General features: G+C 38.3%; 1 protein-coding gene across 1 annotated transcript in view; it reads right to left on the reverse strand.

Moving 5' to 3' along the window:
- The window catches only part of DNAJC5B (DnaJ heat shock protein family (Hsp40) member C5 beta), a gene marked incomplete at its 3' end in the record, with an annotated part of 48,640 nt that extends 27,289 nt beyond the window's left edge, over positions 1–21,351 (reverse strand). The window contains exon 1 of the mRNA XM_084229521.1: positions 21,230–21,351. Within this exon, the coding sequence (XP_084085647.1) occupies positions 21,230–21,348 (119 nt within the window). The 5' untranslated portion in view covers positions 21,349–21,351. The remainder of the gene's footprint in view (positions 1–21,229) is intronic.
- Positions 21,352–21,863: the final 512 nt, after the last annotated feature.

A 21,863-nucleotide genomic window follows, 5' to 3' on the forward strand; every position in this document is an offset into this window, starting at 1 on the left:
GCGTCTCCTCGCCGCCATGTTGCTCCGCCCCTCTCTGAAATGCCTATTAAGCTACTAAATGGATGGAGGTAGAATGATATAGGAGCCTGGAGTTCAGGTGAGAATTATTATTTTTTAAATAATATTTACTTTCCCCCACCCCCTCAGGTGTAGTCCCCATAGAATTTCCTTCACCAATGCACCTGTGCACCATCACTACAGTCCCCTGTGCTCCTCTCCCACTCCCTCTGATCCCGCTCCCTCCTCCTCCTCAGGTGAGAATTATTGTAGAAGACATGCATTGAGGAATTCTAAGCAGACAGATGTATTTAGAGCCATAGAAGTGGGAAAGATTCCCAAGTGTAGATCCAAAAATATCTCTTAAGCCTGGGATTTGGGAAAGAAGAACCAACAAAGGAGATAAAGACCAAGGAAAAGTCTTAGAATCCATGCAAACAAGGTATTTCAAGTGAGAGTGATCACCTGTATCAAATGCCACTGTCAGATCATGTAGAAAAGGACTAAGAACTGATCACTGGGTTTAGTATATAGAAATCTCTCATGACCTTGATACACATGTGCACAAACACCTACACACATTCACACACACACACACACACAATTGTATATTTGTCTTTATGTAGGGAAAAATAAAACAGAAAATAAGTAGAAAATAAATAAGGAAATGGAAGGCTATAGCTACAATTAACAGTGCTTACAAGTGGCATATTGGGGTTATAGGTGATTCTTTGTTTCATTTTTGCTTGTTAAAGAAAATACACATATTATTTGTGTGGTTTCTTTCATCATTTTCAAGTTCAGTTACAAATTTTGTTCTCTTTTTAATAGCTGAAAATTTAGAGTTTGTTCCCTTAAATGACCCACTAGAACCAGATTTAAAAAAGTGGAAGGCAGGGAAGAAAGGAAGTCCTCAAACTTCAATGACACAATCATCATCATAAAGAGTCAAGTAGATTCTTTAAGCATATTAATTTTAATGATACAATGTTCCTGGAATTCTCACTCTGTGCACTGGAATATGAATTGCAGCATTTTCCCTTGGTACTTCCACAAGTCATGTCCAGGCCTATGAAATGTAAGTGCTATTACTTCTGCCTTCTGCCTTGATACCTGAAAAATGCCTTTTTTACAAACATTTCCTTGTTTCTAGGTTTCAGCTGTAGACTGATAACACTGCCCAAGACTTAGCCAGAGAAACCTGGCTTCCTGACATATTTTAAGTTGCTTGTCTTTTTGTCAGCTCACAGGGTAGATGGCACTCAATCATTTATCACTCCACTCTAACAATGGAGTTGGAAAATTCTGAGGGCTGGCACACCTTCATCTGTAACAAATTCAATTCCAGGTCATCAGCAACATTTTGAATCCTCTTGGCAGAGGCTCTTGGCTCTGAGAAATCCTGGGGAAATATGGCTAGCAGAGGCAGCTGCCAAAATTACACAATTGCTAAGGAGGTGCCCTTGGGAATTGTCTATAGAGCCAGAAACCAGAATTAAGGAATTGGAGTACATTTAAGGAGAATATTCACATATGCATTTTTAAGCTTTTTTCTTAAAACTTCTAATTTTATAGTTAAAAGTGGTAATATTCTAACATGATGTGAACCTCTATATACTTAGTCATCTGTTAATCTCTATGGTTATAACTAATATTAGAGATAGCATCCTATCACCAATTTCCACTTCAAAATCCAATGACAGCTGTCAACTGAAATGCATAATGAATCAGTGATAGGCAAATTCGATAAATATGGGGTTCACAGTTGCAATTATCTAGTTGCGATTATCTAGTTGCAATTAGCTCTTAAAAGCTACCTATTTTCAGGGAAAATTGTAATAATATTCTGCCCAGTTCTCCTCCTCACCTCTCTAACACTCAAGTGGGATCTACCTACTACTTTGTACCCATCTGAGTCACCTCAGTCCTGGTTCTGATCATACTGCCCCAGTTCTATATCAAAAGTGTCTCTGTGGGGTTGGAAGTCAGAGCCCTTATTTGGGAGAGCTGGCTTCTGAGACTCAGGAAACCAAGTTCACCCTGGCATGGCTGTCTATACCTGCCTTTCCCCACTCCACACATTTGCAGCTGCTTTCTCCAATTACTTTCTGTTGCTTCTTGCAAGTATTTCTACATTGTTGTGTGACTTTCTGTTAATCCACATCAGTCACAAAGTTTAGCAACCCTGCAATATCCCAGGGAAAAAGTCACCTATTGCCAAAGATGAAAAAGTGGAAGAAGGAAGGGGAGGTATTGATTTCTTCCTATATTCTAGAAACTATTAAACTACCCTCATGGCAAAGCCAAAATCTACTGCAAAGGTAACAAATGAAAGCAAAATTTGATCTGAAAATGTGCACTGATAAAAGCAAAGAAAATCTGATTATCAGTTTAGTTATAAACCAATAGATAAAATTGGCTATGCTGAGAGGGAAAACTGCCATAAACCAGGGCCTCTCTGGTGGCGCAGGGGTTAAAGATACAGTGCTATCAAGCTATTGCCAGCCACTGCAGCACAAGTTTGATGCAGTACAAGTTTGAAGCAGCACAAGTTCCATCCTGGCCAGGGAGCTAACCCACATGGCTCAGCAGACCTCTCCTGTCTCTCTCTTGTCTTGCCCACTATTCCCCTCAGCACCCCCGCACCTCTGGCCTATACCCCAGTTCTTGTATGCATAAATAAATAAATCTTAAAAAAAAACTGCCATAAACCAGAGTTTGCAAGTGAAAACTAAGCCTAGACTAGAAATCCCTAGGTGTGTAACAAGTTTTAAGACTATGGAACTTGAGAGTATGTCACAATATTGGAATTTCATTCGAACTCCTATGCCCTCCTGGACTCAGACAACAGTCAAGTGAAAATATAAGAAACCAAAATATGAATTCCAATACACAGCTCCCTGACATTTGCTGTTGACAGACATTTTAATGTTTGACACTCATGATTATATACACACATATATACCTGTATATACATATTATATCTTATATACATTATATACATATACACATATGGTTTAATTTACATAGTTCTAACTACTACTGAGTCTGATATATACATCAATCATTTGGATGTCCTCTATTTCAGTTCATGCTCGTCTTTCACAAATTTTTAGTTTGATACTTAAATATATATAACTTTTAAAAATAACATTCTATAAATGATTATTCTGACAGTTAAATGTATTGCATATACATGAAAGTTCCCTTTCTGGGAACTTTTTGTTGTTTTTGTTATAATTGTTGTTAGTTTCTGTAAGGAAGCTTTCGGTGAACAGAGAGTCTTAATTTTAATTTAGTTAAATTAATCTAGGGCCTCCCTCTAGCACAAGGGATTAAGTCTCAGCACTATGAGGCAATCTGCAGCCTCTGCAGCATGAGTTCTATCCCCAGTCAGGGAGCTAACCCATATGGCACAGCAGACCTCTCCTGTCTCTCCCGCTGCTCCCCTCAGTGCCAACGACCAGCCTTGGAAAAATGTCGTGTCAGGAGTCCCTGAAAGGATGAGACGGCCTAGGCGAAACTTTAAGGCCTGAAGGGAAGGGGATGAGGTAGTGAGGAGACACTGACACTGGATGAGGCGCAAGTATCTTCTACTGAGGGACTCAGCAGGTCTTTATTTATTCATTTTTTGCAAGCAGTGAGATGACATCATCATATGCATGGAAGCAAAGCAGAAACAATCAGTACTTTTTTTTCCCATAGACTTTTGGCTGCTACATGCTCTCAGCAAGAAGGCAACCTTCAAGGTTAATAGATTAAAAAAACTAAGCCTTACACTAAAACTTATTATTTCAGTTTAGATAATTACCTAAGACAGCCGATAGCCGCTAGTACACTTCTATCAGCTAAAGACTAAACATCAAAAGACTCTTCTATTCTAATGGCCTTCAGCTGGAGACCAGCGGCTTTCTGGTTATCAGCTAGCAGGGTTTTCTACCAAGAAACTTCTTAACACGATTAACTTCATTTAAAAACTTTCCTAAGAAACTTCTAAAAAACATAAGAAGGACTTACTATAATTGTTGTCCTGGGTTGCTTTTCAGGCATGTACAATAAATTGTCTCCCATGTCAAGTGGGCCAAATTGTTTAATAACTAATTTTTAAATAGATAATTTTCCATGCCATTTACTTATAGTATGCTGCTACATATAATTTATTGCCTAATGTACTTTCTGAGAAATTTTTTCTCTTTTTATGACCAAGAACAAAAAACAAAGGGATGTTAAATCTTCAGCCCCACCGTGTGAGGCACAAGGAATCTTCAGCTCCATGGTGTGAGGCTCTTTGAGCTTCGGCCCCACAGTGTGAGGCCCTTTTCTTAGCTGCTTGCCAGTGTCTTATCTGGCTGGGGCATCAAGGCCCTCTGCACCTCAGCAGTGTATTTCAGACAATCTGCCTGTTCTGCTCCCCACTCTGTCTCTGGTGAATCTTCTCACCCCTGACATCTCTGGCCTGTACCCCAGTTTTTGTATGCATAAATAAATATATCTTTAAAAAAAGTTAATCTTTTCCTGAATTCAGAAAGATGCTGTGTTATAAAACTATAAATTCTGTATAGATTTGACTTTCACTTGGAAGTCAATGTCTTGTCTGTAGCTCATATTTTAATGGTGCATAAGTCCCCCTTTTCCAGCTCCCACTACCCGGGAGGTTCTTTGGCCTCCTCCCTTTCTGAGGATAGCTCCCATGTCATAGCCTCTGGATGGCCTCAAGCTGTGAGGGACTCCCTTCTCGTGCAGTCTTGTTTACGCATCTTCCAATAAAATCTGTTGTCTGTTATGCTTCTCATGGTCATATCGTCCCCTTGTTAAGTACCAAAGTATCTCAAAATGCTTACAACTATTTCATACTTTTGTTCTCCACAAGAAACTCTTACACTGCTAAGAGAAAGACAGAATAGAGTGTTCCTGGAGTGCAAGGAAACAGGAACCACTGACAAAAATGAATGCAGCGTCCTTCATGAGAAGCAGAATAGCTAGTTCAGGTATCACATGGCTTCATGTTAAAGTAATGATGCCAACACTACCCCTGCTATGTGATCATTTCTGAAGCACCTGCCACATAGTGTGTGACTGAAACATTTTCATCACCAAGGCTCCACTCAGGGGATTCTGAAGGCCGCGTGACAAAGCTCCATAATTTCTGCACATTTGTAGATGGATGTGAGCTCACCTCAGAAATTGTGAGGGTGATCTTTCATCTTCTGGGATCCATAGTCACACCCATGATTCAAAACAGATGGTAGGTGATTGCACTAGGAACCATTAACTATCTTTTTCAGAGAATCCGTCTTTTCCCTCATGTAATAATCACATTGAGAGTCAAGTGCTGACCTCTAGCGGCAGTTCAGACAGTGAACTCCTTGCACTTCAATGATTTCCTGGCGGATGATATTCCCAAATTTTAACTGAAATGAGCAATAAACATGATGAGGCATTATACTTTCACTTTTTTAAATATGAGAGTGAAAATACAACAGTAGTTAAACCTTTGGAAATGTCAAATCAACATAACTTTGTTTTAAATATTTTCTGTTCACTACATTTCTTTTCTTTGTCTAATGAAGAACCAGCTCTTGGCAATGGCAAGGTGAGCACAGAGTGAATAGGAGGGGGGTCGCCTCCTTCATATACTAACAACTGAAATTCCTCAGACCGAAATCAGTAACCCCGAAGGAAAAGCAGACAACTGCAGTACATAGCAGAAGCAATGGTCTGGCAGAAAATAATAGGACAACCTACTGTGGTTATAGTGATAGTAGGGCAGTGCAACCCTCGAGATGGAGGGGTACCCTACAGCTGTTGAGTCAGGGGCACACTTACATTGTGGACTTATATTGGGGACTTTTGAGACCCACCACAGCACTACAAAAGGGGTATGCAGTATTGGCATCCAGGACAGAGGGTGCACTAATGGAGAACTGTAGGAGCAGGGGAGCGGAGGGATTATTGGCTTGATCTGAAGTTCCCAACATCTGGACAGGTGGGGAGAACCTGATTAGGTCAACTATGTCTCCTCAAAGAACAGGCTTCTACTTGCACCTCAATACTGGGATAATCAAAATACCTGCCCTCCTTTCCCTGGGCAAAAACTTTGACAAAAATTGTGCACTCACTGGCAGAGTTTTGGCTCTGTTTGGGAAAAAAAAGAACAACTCCCATTTTGTGACCCTGTCTCAACTATAATTTGTGCCCCGTGCTCAAACCTAGCCTACTGGTGGAGGCTGACACAGGACACTTAGACAGAGGAGCTGGCCTAAAGGGGGTCACTGTGGATCCCACCACACAACTCTGGTACCACAGAACCATAGGGATGTTGTGATCCCTGACTCTCACTGGAGCTGACTTTTGGTGGTCTAGGTATTCAGTTCCTTTTTACTTATAACTTATTGCCTGTACCAGTTATATGATTACTTTAATAGGTACAAAGGCAACACTCAAAGTCTTTCCCTATTACAATCCATAAAAACTAAAAATGAAGAGATAGGAATACTGCTCAAATGCTGAAGCAAAACTGAAACTTAAAAAAAAAAAAACAATCCCAGGTCTCACAGCAGAATTGTGGAACATTTATTCTTTTTTTTTTAAAATAAATTTTATTTTTATATTCCCCATACAATTGCAACCCCTTATTTTGACCCCAATCCCTCCTCTCCCGCCCCCCCACCCCCCAAAAAGTGTCTCTGTTTCATAGTTTTTTGTTGATTTTGATTTTCACTTTCTTATAGTTATTCATTTTCCTGGTCCCTTATTTAAGTTTTCTAGATTCCTGCTATGAGTGAGACCATCCGGTACTTTTCTTTTTCTTTCTGGCTTATTTCACTGAGCATGATCCCTTCCAGCGCCATCCATGTTGCTGCAAATTGCATGTGTTTATCTTTTTTGAATGCTGAGTAATATTCCATGGTGTATATGTACCACATCTTCTTGATCCAGTCATCTATTTTTGGGCATTTGGGTTGTTTCCAAAACTTAGCTATTGTAAATAGTGCTGCTATGAACATAGGGGTGCAGGTGCTCTTTGGAATTGATGTTTCTGTGTCCTTTGGGTAAATACCTAGGAGTGGAATTGCTGGATCATATGGAAGCTCTATATGTAGTACGTCCAGAAATCTCCACACAGCTCTCCATAGTGTTGGACCAGTTTGCACTCCCACCAACAGTGCAGGAGAGTTCCTTTTTCTCCACATCCTCGCCAACATTAGTTGTTGCTAGTTTTTTTAATATGTGCCATTCTCACTGGTGTGAGATGGTATCTCATGGTAGTTTTGATTTGCATTTCCCTGATGACAAGTGATGTTGAACATTTTTTCATATGCCTGTTGGCCATTTGCATTTCCTCTTCAGAGAAGTTTCTTTTTAGCTCTTTTGCCCATTTTTTGACAGGATTATTTTCTTTGTTGTTGAGTTTCATCAGCTCTTTGCAGATTTTTGTGATCAATCCTTTATCATTAGTGTTGTGTGCAAAAATGTTCTCCCAGTTGGTGGGGTTTCTCTTTGTTTTTGTTATTGTCTCTTTTGCTGTGCAGAAGCTCTTTAATTTGATGTAGTCCCAGCTGTTTATCTTTGCCTTCGCTATCACCGCTTTGGGTGATGTGTCTGTAAAGATGTCTTTAATGTGCATATCACGTAGTGTTTCGCCTATATTTCCTTCTATGTATTTTATGGTTTCAGGTCTTATGTCTAGTTCTTTAATCCATTTTGAGTTGTTTTTTGTGCATCGTGTGAGATAGTAGTCAAGCTTCATTCTTTTGCATGTAGCGACCCAGTTTTCCCAGCACCATTTATTGAACAAACTTTCTTTGCTCCAATGCATAGTCTTTGCTCCTTTGTCCAAGATTAGTTGACCATAAATCTGTGGGTTGATTTCTGGATTTTCTATTCAGTTCCATTGGTCTGTGTGTCTGTTCTTGTGGAACATTTATTCTTAAAGAGGAGTTCAAGGTGCCACAACCTACAGGCATTTCTCTGCACCCACCTCTGGCTTAATGAAACATGCAGCTCTTCTGTGTTCCTTCTGATGCAGTCAGTGGTGATGAAATATCCAAGAGCTGTTCTTGTTTTGCCACGGTCCCTTTCAGGTGCAGTGAGGGTGTGGGCAAACTTTCAGATTATTCTCCAGGAGCAAAGCAAGAAATGTAGTCTCCTGACATCTTTGATTTACTTTATCATATTTTTTAAGAAGGGAAGTGATTTTTTTTCTGTCAACACTGCCCTTCAATAATGATCTCTTTCCCTTCACCATAACACTTTCAAATCATAGTTTACATTAAAAAAGTTGCAAATTCAGATTCGCTAATGAATTTGCTCTTCACTGTAAGACAGACTAAGTGTAATCTAATGACTTATTGTCAGCTCTCATTCTTCTTGACCTTTCTGCAAGATTTTTTTTGGCAATTCCTTCTTTGCCCTTGGCTTCCTAAATGTCTTCCTGATACTTCCTCTGGACATTAGATGGTTTCCCCTTTTTGAGTATTATGAAGAATGTTGCTATAAATATTCACATACAAGTTTTTGTGGGAATATATGTTTTCAGCTATGTTGGGAATATATCAAGGCAAAGAATTGTTAGGTCATATGTTAACTGTATCTTTAACATTTTGAGAAACTGCTAGACTATTTCTCACAGTGGATGCACAATTTTATATTCTGACCAGAAATGGATGAGTCTGATTTTTCCAATCCTTATCAATATTTGTTATATACATATATGTATATGTGTGTACACATATATAATGATAGGCAAACTTTGCATGCCTCTTAATTTTTTTTGAAACCTGACATTGTGAGTATTACAATTTGCAATTCTATAAATCAGATTCTCCATTTACTGATGGTTTTGTTGCTTGTTGTAGCTGTTTCTTTAGTGACTCTTGTTAACCAAAATTTTCTAAAATTTGTATACTTATTCATGCGTGACCACTGAAGTCTCAGTTCCACTAACTTAAAGGTCAGCTAAGGCTTAGATGAAGAGTATCTTATACATCTGGAACCAAAACTCCCAGTCTTTGCAGATGGGCTCTGTGTTGCTGTGTTAGAGCATGCTGCAGCACTCTCAGCCAGGTGGTTTATAACTCTGTCCTTCTCTTCTTGGTTGCACAGTTATTAAAGGTAAGAAAGAAGTGAGAAGGTAGGGTTTTATTTGTTCTTTGCTGAGCATACATGAAGCTCTGGGCATGTGAGTAGTTCTAGATTCCCAGGAACATGTCAGAGCTTTTCATAGTCTCTCTTTCCCAAAGCATCTTATTTTCTCCCAATTTTTTTTTTTTTAGCAAGTCTAATCTTTGCAACTGTTATACATTGTCTCAGATTTAAAAGAACACCTACAAATGTTCTCAATAGATGCCCTCCCCCACTGTGCATGCGCGTGCGTGCGCGCACACACACACACACACACACACACTCTTTCATTGCATGTTTAGGACTGGATAAGTTTTGATTTAGGTGAGTTAAAACAGTCCTTTGAACAGCTCTCCTAGGGAGCCGCTGGGAAGATCATCCAAGGACAACTATTTGCAAATGAGATCTTTTCTGCTCCCTCTGGTACTGGTACTGGCATTGGGGATGTGGGCAGTTATTTTCAAGGTTACCATTATGCTGAGGAAGTATCATGAAGTTCAACATTTTCATTAAGATTTAACTTAAAAAAATAAGTGCACCTCACTTGCCACAAAAATCTGGTTAGCTTTCACTCTATAAAAGTAGATTCTGACAGTTTTTTAAATCAGATTTTTAGTTGCCCTTCTAGAGGAGCAGACTTTGAGTTCCTTTATTATTTTTTTACTGACACTGACATCATCACTTATCAATAGTTTTAATATTTATACTAATTTCAGTAAAATACATAAAAATGTGTAGAAATTCTCCTTTGAAAGTATACTTTTTAAATATACCCTTTTGTTTCAAGAGTATTGATAAACATAAAGCAGATTTAATGAATTTTAATGAATATTGTGGTATTAAGGTAACAATTTTCAATAAGGTCAAACAGTATTATTTTTGTTATTTATACACTTGTTTCTACCACATAATTTCTTTCAGTTACTATATTAGAGTAGGTGACTGGACACCAAACAAATTGGAGCTAAAGCACGTAGGAAGAATAGTGATGCTTTCTCTCATTCATTTATATTTTATGCATGCATTTTTTTACAAATTATTAAACACCTAGTCCATCAGAATAGCTATCAGTACAGAGTATATAGCAGGAACATATGGTGAATGAGATTTTATTTTATTGACAGTTGTCTTAAGAAGCAGTTGGACTTAACAGTATTGCTGAAAAGAACCATATTACATTACCTTAGAACTAGAACTGTAAGGACTGGCTTGCAGATCTTACTCTTTTAACCATCATATGTATAGAGTCTCAACAATGAATATGAAAAGATATTTTTACCCAGTGCAAGGACAGATGTCACATTAGCTGCAATGTAGTCATCCCTGGGATATTCCAATAGTGAACCCTCTTATCCACACTGTCTGGAACTTAATTAAAGCTCTTCGTTGCTTTCAAAATGTTCATTCTGGATCCTTCTCCCCACCTTGGCCTTTAAACCCAATCTGGGACTAAGAAAACTGAATTTTATACCCAGCCTTCCTTCTTAGAAAAAAAACTCCCCTCTATCTGCCAATATGGGCCATTACTTGGATTCTGACTTTTGAATCCTTTGCATTCGTGGTAGTTATGATAAAGTCAGTGATTCAGAGGAGTAGAATCTGGAGTAAGACAACCCACATGACAATCTCAACTCCAGCACTGCTGTGTGAATGTAGATAGCTACATAATCTACCTTTTTAAGTCTCAAATTCCTCAAGTATAAAAGGAAGCTAATAATAGTACCTATAATACAAAGATGTGAGAACTAAATAGAAAAATGAATATAAATCACCGAGCATAGTGGCACATATTCAGTGTTCCATAGATGCTGGGTATTTTTTTAAATTATTCTTGTATTTAATGACTCATTGTGACTTGGGTTTTTCCTTCTGTGTTTTGGGTTTTTTCTCCCTTTGGTTACATTCAATATAAATAAGAATTATTTGTACTAAAATTAAGACTACATTTGCTTTCTGAAACCTCTAATCCCTAGTCCAGATCAGTTATCTATGTTACATACTCCCATGGAACAATGCTCTTTCTTCCAAAACACTATCTCATTGGTAATTGGATGCTCATTTTTATCATCATAGAATTATTTTCTGTATCTTCCACTAGACCTCAAGTTACAACAGATCAGTGGCCATAGTTTGTTTATAATTGTATCCCCTATAACTTAGCATGTTATTTAGGACAGAATGAAAAATGGAAGCATTTGCTTTCATTTAAATGATTAATACGAATATTATGCTGAAGTTAATCTAGCTTACTCAAGATGGTCTCCCTTGCTTGAGTTCATATCTTTTAAACCTCAGTAAGTCTAACTCTTTATAAAGTAAGCTCTTTAAGTGGTACTAACTCTGCTTACATATGGACATAGATACAGATCACTATAGATAGATATGTAGAATTATCTCTCATAGTATAATATAAATAAGTAGTCAATACTAAATAGCCAATGAGTAAATGAGTGAGCAGGAAAAAATGTCATTGATCACATTAATTCTAGTACCCAGGAATCATTAAATTTCAAGCCGCATGAAGAACTAAGAGGGTCAAGTGGAAGCTTTACTATGGGATGAGGAAGGATATGCAACTGACCTGGAAGATAACTCTGACATTACCTTACATACTCTTCTTTTAGTGGAAGGTTTTAGAATTCAGCAAACAAATTAGTTCTTGATGGAAATTAATTTCAATTTATCTTGTGAGGTTGAATCATTACTTTGCCTTGTAAATATTTACAATTCTCCTATTAAATATGCATCCCCCTGACATTTACACTTTATTCATAAGCAGCCTCTGTTATGGCCTGTAATTGCTAATAAAAATGGGTAAAAGCACCACAGATTGGGGTCACCACATCACTATGTAAATGACACTTTTTTCTGCCCCTTGTGAAAATAGCATTTGTCTCACTTTGGTCTACTCTGAGGCAACTTACCTCTTCAGAGATGGAAGGTGATTTCCAGAAAGTTCCATGTGAAACTGAATGGGATACAAGAATCAACTGAGTGCCCTGCTGCTCTGTGAACCAGAATATTTGATACCGTGTCAACAAGGAGAAATTAAGCTTATCCATGAGGCACAGAGACTCAGGTGCTGATATGCAAAACTAGCTCACTCTGATTTTGTGGTTCTCTGAGGACATAAAGAAGAATTAGATCTTTTGTCTGAATTCCCATCCAGTAAGTTAGCATTTTCTTAGCACCTTGCCCCAAGATCATTAGGGAACCCAATTGACTTCCCTTTGGGGCATGTTAATCTAGTTTCTATATAATTTCCAAAATGTGCACATCAGTGTAAAAAAAAAAGTTACATAAGATATTTTGAATATTCGTGATTCATTCTGTAAGCTGGTTCTCATTTATATAGTTTCCCTTCCTTATCCTAATTTTCTGACTTAAAAGTCTCAGGTCACACAAAATGCATCCTGTTCCAAACTGAAACTGTTGTCTTTTCAATTTCACGCTGATCTGTCTCTATTTACTGGGTCAGTAAATGACTCCTTGTTCAGCTAGGTGATCAAACATTTGAGAAATGTGCCTGAAGAAGTTAAGAATATAATCAAGGAAAAGCAGACATACATCCATTGACAAAGTCTATGCTGATCAATTCATTCTTATATTTGATAAATATTAGCATGGTGATGGGGCTGGAAGTATGGAAGACAAAGCATAGAGCCTGTTCTCAGGGAATTGATGAAGGGGAAAAGCAGAAAAGTAGGAATGACTGCCTGTGAGGATTTCAAGCTCCAAGGGACAGTACAATGGGCCATGGAGCATACAGAGGGTGTCAAGGAACCCTCCAGACCTCCCTCCCCAATCCCATCTATCAAAAAATGGATCTTTGTAATCATTCTGCATTTGAAGTTTGGGTTTCTTCTCTCCTTTCCTCATCTCTTGTTCTCTCTCTAGATTCTATTCTAACATTCCCACTAAATTTTTTTTTGAGTTGTTCTGTCAACATTTTCAAATTGGTCTAATTTTTTAAATAAAATTAAACAGATCCAAAAGGTGTGATTGTCAGCACAATACAAACACAGGCATGTTAGACCAAAACAGTTGTAGTACTTTTAAGTGTTTTTAAAGTATTCAGTGGAACTTAAATGTCACAGAATATAAATTCCTTCCTCCCCTTTAATACCCAAACACCCCATCCTGCTGCGTTCTCCACAATGATCCAGACAAGTTTGAAGAATGCTGTCCTATAAAGCTATTTCTCTGACTCATTATGTATCCTCTGTGGTGCCCAGCACCTATGTACTAGACTTTGTCTAAACACTTAGTATGTATCATCTTTAGTCTTCAGCAACCCTCTGAGGTAGGTGACATTATCTGCATGTTACTAAAAGAAAATGAGATGGGCTTTGAGTCCAAGTCTTTCTGATTTCATACGCTATACTCTTTAACTGCTACTTTATCCTTAGAATTCACTGCAACCAAGGGACTTTAGTCTTAAAATTTATGTGTGACATCTCAAGGAAAATGTGTAACTTTCCACACCACTCCTATTGCCCCCTATTCTCCTACATACTTTGCTTTTCTCTATAGCACTTACCAGCATCTGATACACTATAAGTTTTACTTATTATAAGTCTCCCCAATAGCCAGCCCAGAATATATGCCTCAAGAATGTAGGGATTTTTGTCTCTTTTGTTAATTGTTCTTTTCTTAGTGCCCGAAAGAGTGTCTTACACATAGCAAGTACTCAATAAATATTCATTAAATAAGGAAGGAGACTTCCTGCTATAAAGCATTTAGGATTGCCAGGTTTTCCAGGCATACTTGTGTTGATAAGTGCTCCAGTCAGCCTTTCTGGCTTCTGCTGTAATCAGGTAGCATTACAAAGTACAGGTCCAGAGTCTACTGCCTTTGGAATGAAGGATTTTTACATGGCAGCAAGATCAAGAAAAAAAGGACCTAATCATATACCTAAAGGGCATTCTGTGCAACAGTGTAATGGCGAACTATTTACCTCATTCACTAAGAAGACAGAGTCAGGTAGCTTTGTTGTAGGATTGTGGTGGGGATGCATCTTTGAGCCCTAATAGCCTACTGTTCATGGAGGCTGAACACATCAGGATGTGCTTGGATGCCCAGCTGGGAGGCCTCCCAGAAGTCCCCGGTAACCACAGCTGGATAAGTGTGATCAAAGAGTGGCACAGAGTGAAAGAAGCTTCTCTGGGGGTGGAAGGAGAAGTGAGAGTAGAATGAAAACTGTAGAGTTTCTGGGGGGAAAGTGCATCTTAGAGAAGAAAGAGCCAGGCATGATGAGCTTGTCCTGGCAACAAGTTTTGTCTGTAGGAGAGGATGGGTAGTCTTTTCTCATTTGAATTGCGACTTTCTTGCTTTTTTGTACAATGAGTGATTTATTACTTTTTATTTTTTGAAAGATTTTTTAATTTTTATCTTAATTTAATTTTTATTTTTTAAAGATTTATTTATTTATGTATACAAGAGCTGGGGTGTAGGCCAGAGATGTGGGGGGTGAGAGGATTCACCAGAGACAGAGTAGGGAACAGAACAGGCAGACGGACTGAAATACACTGCTGAGGGAGCAGCGGGAAAGACAGGAGAGGTCTGCTGCGCCATGTGGGTAGCTCCCTGGCTGGCCAGGGAATCGAACTCGTGCTGCAGTGACTGTGGACAGCTTCATAGTGCCATGTCTTAACCCCTTGCACCACCAGGAAGGCCCCCAATGATTGATCTTAATCTGGACATTTTAGTTATTATGTTAGGAAACCCTGGGTCCTTTTTAAAATTATTTTAATAGGCAGTCATGTTTAGGTTTAGCATGCAGGTCATACTCTACACATTTTGTGGGATGCAGTTGCAATGACAGTTATTTTCAGAGCCTCTCTGGTGCTACTCTGTTCTTCTTGATTTGTTTTCTGTCTCTGTAGTCCCACTAGTTGGAAGAAGTGAAAAGAGCTTTCCCAGGCAGGGTTGCCTTGTGTCTTTAGGTGGGGGAATCTCCAGGCTGCGTGGTACAAAGTGCTCCCTGGTCAAGGTGCTTGTTGAGACAGAATCTACCTTGCTAATGTCTCCTGTCAAGTGGGAGCTCTGGACAGGAGAGAAAAGAGGAGTCACAGACTGGTAGGAAAGGAATCTGGATGGTTATTGTTAGGGAGACATTTAATTAGTCACCCTTGTTATTTCTGCTGGACGTGCCTAAAATTGTTGCAGAACTCAAGCTCAATTTGGAGGAAGAAAAGAGTATCTGACTACCTTCAATTGCTCCAGCGGATATCAGGTAAGGCAAGGTCTCGATTACCTTCTGTTGGGTGGGGAGTCATAAGATGCCCTGCCATTGTTTTTCCTTTGGTTCTGTGGTCCCTAACCAACTCAGCTCCCCTTTCTACCTTCCATGGTTCTCTTTTAGCTGTCTCTTGCTTTATTTCCAAGTCTTGTAGCCATGCTTACCAGAGAGGATAGGGAAATATAAGCCTACCCATCTTGTCCAGAATAGGTCTCTATACATGTGATATAGGCATAAGAGTTCTCTAAAAGGCACAAAAATAATTGCATTCCCTGGGAAGGGAGCCTGGGAGATATAAAGTATGAGAGAGATTTTTCTATATACTTGCTGGTATGTTCTCATTTTAATCAGGCGAATATATTATCTATTTAAAAATAAAATGTAAAATCAGAAAGAATTCTCCTATCAACCTTGTTTTCAAGAGCACGACTCAGGATTACATAAGGTATAATTATATAAATCATAAATCTATTAGGGAGCTAGGGCTAGATGATAGAATAAATAATAAAGACTCTGTGCTCACCTCCTGCCCACATATCCATTTAAACGCACATGGATTCAACAGTTGGTAATTTTATTAAATTTCACTGATTTTTAATTCACTATATTGTGAGTGATTTGATTTAGATCCCTGCATATAAGAATAATATTCTCAATGGATTTTAAATCTGCTCATACATTTTGAATAACTCGAAGAATACAAATGTGCAATTTAGGTAGAAGTAGATGCTTATGACAGCATACGAGTATCCTAATCAGCTGAAAAAATAATATTTGTATGACATTAAAACAAAATTAATAGCAAGATGCTGATTACATGAGAAGACTTTGGGTTATAATTATTGAATTTGCAAATAACTCAGTATAATTAGTGCTTTAATTAGGATATGACCTGAAATTTTAGTTTAAAAAGTTAATAAAGGCAATTAGAAGTTATATTTGTGAAGTAAAGTGGTTTCAAAACTTAAAAGGTAGTTAAATCCCCCCCCCCCATTTTTGGGAGGATCTTTGTAAGTATTTTTTTCTTTTTTTTTAATTTATACAAGCACTGGGTACAGTCAGAAGCATGGGAGGGTGAGAGAATTCACCAGAGTCAGAGTGGGGAGCAGAACAGACAGACTGACGAAATACACTGCTGAGGGGAGCAGCGGGTGAGGCAGGAGAGGTCTGCAGCACCATGTAGGAATCTCCCCAGCCAGCCAGGATGGAACCCGTGCTGCAGAGTCTGCAGACAGCTTCACAGCACTGCGCTCAACCCGCTGCACCACCGGGGAGGCCCTTCATGTTTCTTGAAGGCATTTCAGTTTGCAAAATCTACTACATGTTGAGGATTTATTCCAAAGCCAAGGAATTTCACATCAATAAAAATGGAATATTCAATACATTTTGGTGGGCAGGTGATTTGGAAAAAGCTAAATCTGGAATTCTACTTTCATTCTTCATGTTGAACTCCAAATAGAGTGAAGATTTAATATAAAAAGGAATGTCATAAATCTATTAGGGAATTCTGGCTAGCTAACAGAAGATTTGACTCTGTGCTTACCTCCTCTCCAAATATACAATAAAGCATCATAAAAACTTATCAAAACAAGACTGGATGACTGAAGGATCAGCATTTTAACAAGGAAAAGTACCAGAAAATGTCAGAGAAGGTAGGAAAAATTGTACCATAATTTTGCTTGGAATGTCACTGAGACACAGTGACCCAAGAGGGGAGGGGCAGTTGCTGGATGGAGACTTTTTGATGACTGAGGGCTCATACCTCTCTCAGGGACGCTGGTACCTGGGGACTGTATTATAGAAGGGAGCATACACAACCAGATGTGGAAAATGGAGAGTTCCTTCTGAGAGTGATAGGATACAGGGGAGCAGACATCTGTGGGCAAGTACTTGGGGAGCAGATTACACCAGCAAGGGGAGATGCCACACTACTAGAAATCAATCAATGACCCAGGCATGGGGGATAAAACACCCTGAAATTAGTGAGCTTAGAGGCCATTAGGCAATCTTTTTGATTACTGGTGCAGAACTGCTTCAAGGTAATAAATGTCAGCTTGAGCCTGTAAACCCTGATTTAGACAGCTAAAGTCTGAGTTTTTGGGGAAGGCCTAATTAGTGGAAATTTTGGGGAGCAGAATGAGTTTTGCCTGTGACTCCCTCATGAGAGGCTTCTTTTTTTTACAACTGGCTTCTGTGTTGTGAAAAATACCTATCCCAGTTCACTGCTGAGGAAATCTTTGGGATTATATTTACCTGTGGTACTTGCTGTCTTTAGTCAGAATTTATAACATTTAGGCCCTGGCAGGAGGAGTTTGTGCCTCCAGGAAAGCTCGGTTCATGGAAGTTGCTAGAAACAGACTCTAGATCATACCTTCCTCCCAAATGCAGCTCCCTTCCAGGGGAATCTCTAAGAGGGGAGGTTAAGAAAGGACAGCAAGGGAAGCAAACTTTTATGGATGGTGCCCATAGGTGCTGAAAAATACCCATCCCTTATCACCTGTGACCATTATTGGGGCTAAGGCCTGTCTGCAGTCTGAACCTGCAGCTCCCAGATCACTCTGCACCTGCCCACACTGCAGAGTTTACATGCCAGAGCTGGACCAAACTGAAGGGTCTGTGTAAGCCTGCATTTAATGGAAAGCTCTGTCTAAGAAACCAACCTAGAGGAGAGGGTAATTGTAGCTCTCCTCCTTAGCTTGGTATCACAGATAGCAGGAAGGCTTAAACTCTTGTTATGGTCTAGCAGCAACCTCTTTGCTTTCCACTGCCCCAGAAGCGCCTACCTTGTGCCAGCACTAGCACTCCAGGCGTCAAAACTGGCACAGAGGCATCAGCTATAAAATAAAAGAGCTGCCAGTATCCTGGGCAAACAACCTAGGACTATTTCTGCAACCTGTAATCTTAATAGAAGGTCAACACATCAACTTAAGGGAAGAAAGTTGTTTATCTTAACCAGTAGAAATTAACTTACAGTTTAAAGCAAGATGAAGAAATAGCAGAATATACCACAAATGTTGGAGCAAAGCAAAACCCTGAGGGGGTGGGGAAGTAAAATACAACAGAACTATGTAACTTTTCTGAACAAGTTCAAAGTAGCAGTCCTAACTATGTTTATTGAAATAAGAACAATCAATGAACAAAACAAGAACTACAAGGATAAAGAAAATAAGAGAAATATTCAAACAAATAATACCTGAACTTAAAAATACAATAGAAGAACTCAACAGTAGACAAGAAGATGCAAATAAAATCAGTGAGCTGGAACAGAGGGTAATGGAAGCAACCAAACAGACAAGCAAAAGGCAAAATAATCAAAAATTCAAAAATAACATGAGAGATTTATGGAATAACATCTAGAGGAACAATATATAACAGGGACCCCAGAGAATTAAATATACAAGTCCACGAAGCATAAAAAATAACCAGTAACCTAAAGACAGCAAAACCTACATGAAAACACGTGGTAGTAAATCTAGCAAGTGTTCAAAAAAAAAAAAGGAAAGAATATCGAAGTCTTCAAGGGGGAAAAAGCAGGTAACTTATAAAGATACTCCCATCAGAGTGCAGACTTCTCTGCAGAAATTGCACAGGCAAGGGAAGAATGGAATGATGTATTCAAAATACTCAAAGATAAAAACAGTCAGCCAAGAATACTATCTGTTGGTAGGAATAGAAATTGATGCAACCATTTTTGGAAAACAGTATGGAACACCTACAAAAAACTAAAAATAGAACTAACAAATGATCTAGCAATCCCACTTCAGCTTGTCTATCTGAAGAATATGAAATAATTATTGTAGAATCATTATTATTTTTAATTTTTATTTATTTATGCATTCAAGAACTGGGGTGTAGGCCAGAGGTGCGAGGAGCGAGAGGATTCACCAGATACAGAGTGGGGAGTGGAACAGGTGGATCTACCGAAATATACTGCTGAGGGGAGCAGCAGTCTAGACAGGAGAGGTCTGCTGCGCCATGTGTGGGTTAGCTCCCTCATGGAGGATTGAATTTGCTGCAGTGCCTGGTGATCACCACAGTGGCTGGTGATAGCTTTATAGCATTGAAACTTTAACCCCTATTGTAGCATTATTTATAATGGCTAAGATATGGAAACAACCCAAGTGTCCACGGATAGTTGATTAAATAAAGAAGATATCCCATATATTCATAATAGAATACTATTCTGATAAAGTTTTCCCATCTGCATCAAAACGGAAGGTCCTTGAAGGAATTATGGGAAGCAAAATAAGTCGGGAGAAAGAAAATATTGATTGATATCACTTAAATATATAGTATAAGTTTTAAAAAACAGATAAATGGACAAAACCAAATAAAAACTGCTGAATATCAACAATAGAACTGAGGTTACCAGAGAAGAAATTAAGTGTGGGATCAAGGAAGAAGGGGGTCTAGTGCATGGTAGCAGGTGTTTTATTTTAAATAAACTGATATATTCCTCCAAAAATAAAAAAGGAAAGAATAAATGTATTAAATGAATGTATAGGTTAATATTTCATATTTTCATTGGGAAAGATGTTTTTTAACTCCATCAGATGAAACTTATAAAGGAAGTGACTAACAAATTTGCCTATTTAAAATTCCACACTTCTATATATTGAAAAAACTAAGTTTTAAAAACCTAAATCAAGGTCAAATCAAGAATTAATTGATCAAAATCTGAAAAATTCATTTATACTTTAATTCATTATTTTCTCTAAAGACACAGCTTTATTTCTCAATCAGTAAGAAAATAATTGGTAATATGCATCATGGCTTTATACAAGCAAGATATTAAATATAGGAAAATATTAAAAGAACTGACATGTGAAACAATTACCTCACAAAGAAATGAAGCTACAGAATAGTCATAGGCTAGTGATTAAAAATCAGAATATTTAATAATATGAAGATGTTTTCATGATAGGACCTTGTTAAAAAGAGATGGATGAATCCAATTTAATTTTAAAATGTCTTATCTAGAAGGAAACCAAAATTTTTTTAAGATTTATTTATTTATTTATGCATCTAAGAGCTGGGGTGTAGGCCAGAGATGGAGAAGGGAGTTAAGAACATTCACCAGAAACAGAGTGGGGAACTGAACAGTTGGATTTACTGAAATACACTGCTGAGGGGAGCAGGGGCTGAGACAGGAGAGGTCTGCTGCGCCATGTGGGTCACTTCCCTGGCCCGGGATTGAATTCATGCTGCAGTAACTGCGGATTGCTTCATAATGCCGATGCTTAACCCCTTGTACCACCAGGGAGGCCCCAGGAAACAAAATATTAATAAATATCACTAGACAGAATTGTTGATAAATGATATTTCCAATTTCCTACAACAACAAATTATTTTTGTATACTCAATACTTTATTCCATTCCTTTGAGTCTTAAAGATAAAGGTATTTCAATTGTTCCCAAAAACAGCTAATTTGGAACTATATCAGATATGAAAGGCCAACTTTAAATTCTTGAAAAGTATATAACATGTAATGCAACAACTATGACAAGTCCCCATTTATTTATTTTTTTTTTCGTTCTTCTTTAAGATTCAATGGTGTTATAGCATATGGATCAAATCACAAGTGCTGGTCATTCGTTCATAGTAATTCAGATTCTCTCTTCCTCCCTCTCTCCCTCTGGTCTTGAACACAGGCTGCCCTTTCTTGAGGATTGACATTAGGAGAGAATTATGTTATAAGACTGATGTCATGCCTATTTATTCTTAAATGTCTTTGTAGTACAAGAGAGAACAAATCTCACATAACTTGGTTTGGCAAGAACTTATATCTTTGATTGGAGGCACTGGCCAATTACAAAATAGCTATCACTACTAGTGCTGGAAATGTCATCATTGCACTTCCCCTGTACCTGTAGGTTTTTTTAATTTCTTCATTTGATGCTCCGTTATGTAGACCAAGAATTTCATATAGAGCTTCTCCAGATGTCGACAAAGTCCGCTGTCTTTGGTTAAGCATGTTACTTGCCATTTTCTCAGGCTGCAAAACCAAAGGAAGAAATTAGCCAGGAAGGTTATACATACTGGATCCCACTCTCTAAAAGGGAAGAGAGTTCATTTTAGCCATTTGTTGGAGGATGATCTGAAGTACATTTTTGTGCCAGGTGCAAAAAGGGGGAGAAAGGAGTTAGGAGAGCCAAAGATATAGCTTGAAGCTAAAGTGTTAAAGGCTACAGGCAAGAAACATGGTTAAGTACAAGCAAAATATTATTTAAATACCCAGCTAATACAGAATTATTGGGAATCAATCCTCACAGGTCAGGTATATATATGTGTTTTGTTTTGTTTTGTTTTTGCCATAATTTGTATAACTCCTTTTTTATGTTTTCCAAATTTAGCCAACAATGGAAATAATCATCCATTTTTCTTTGAATCTATTGGAATAATCATCATTACAGCAAGAATTTAAAGAAAAACAAAGACAAAATTGACGCTTCACGGGGTGCTGGTGTTGGAAGCAGCACAGGATAAGGGCAAGATTACTCA

The sequence above is a fragment of the Talpa europaea genome (assembly GCF_964194135.1).
Source record: "Talpa europaea genome assembly, chromosome: 3".
Lineage (NCBI taxonomy): Eukaryota > Metazoa > Chordata > Mammalia > Eulipotyphla > Talpidae > Talpa > Talpa europaea.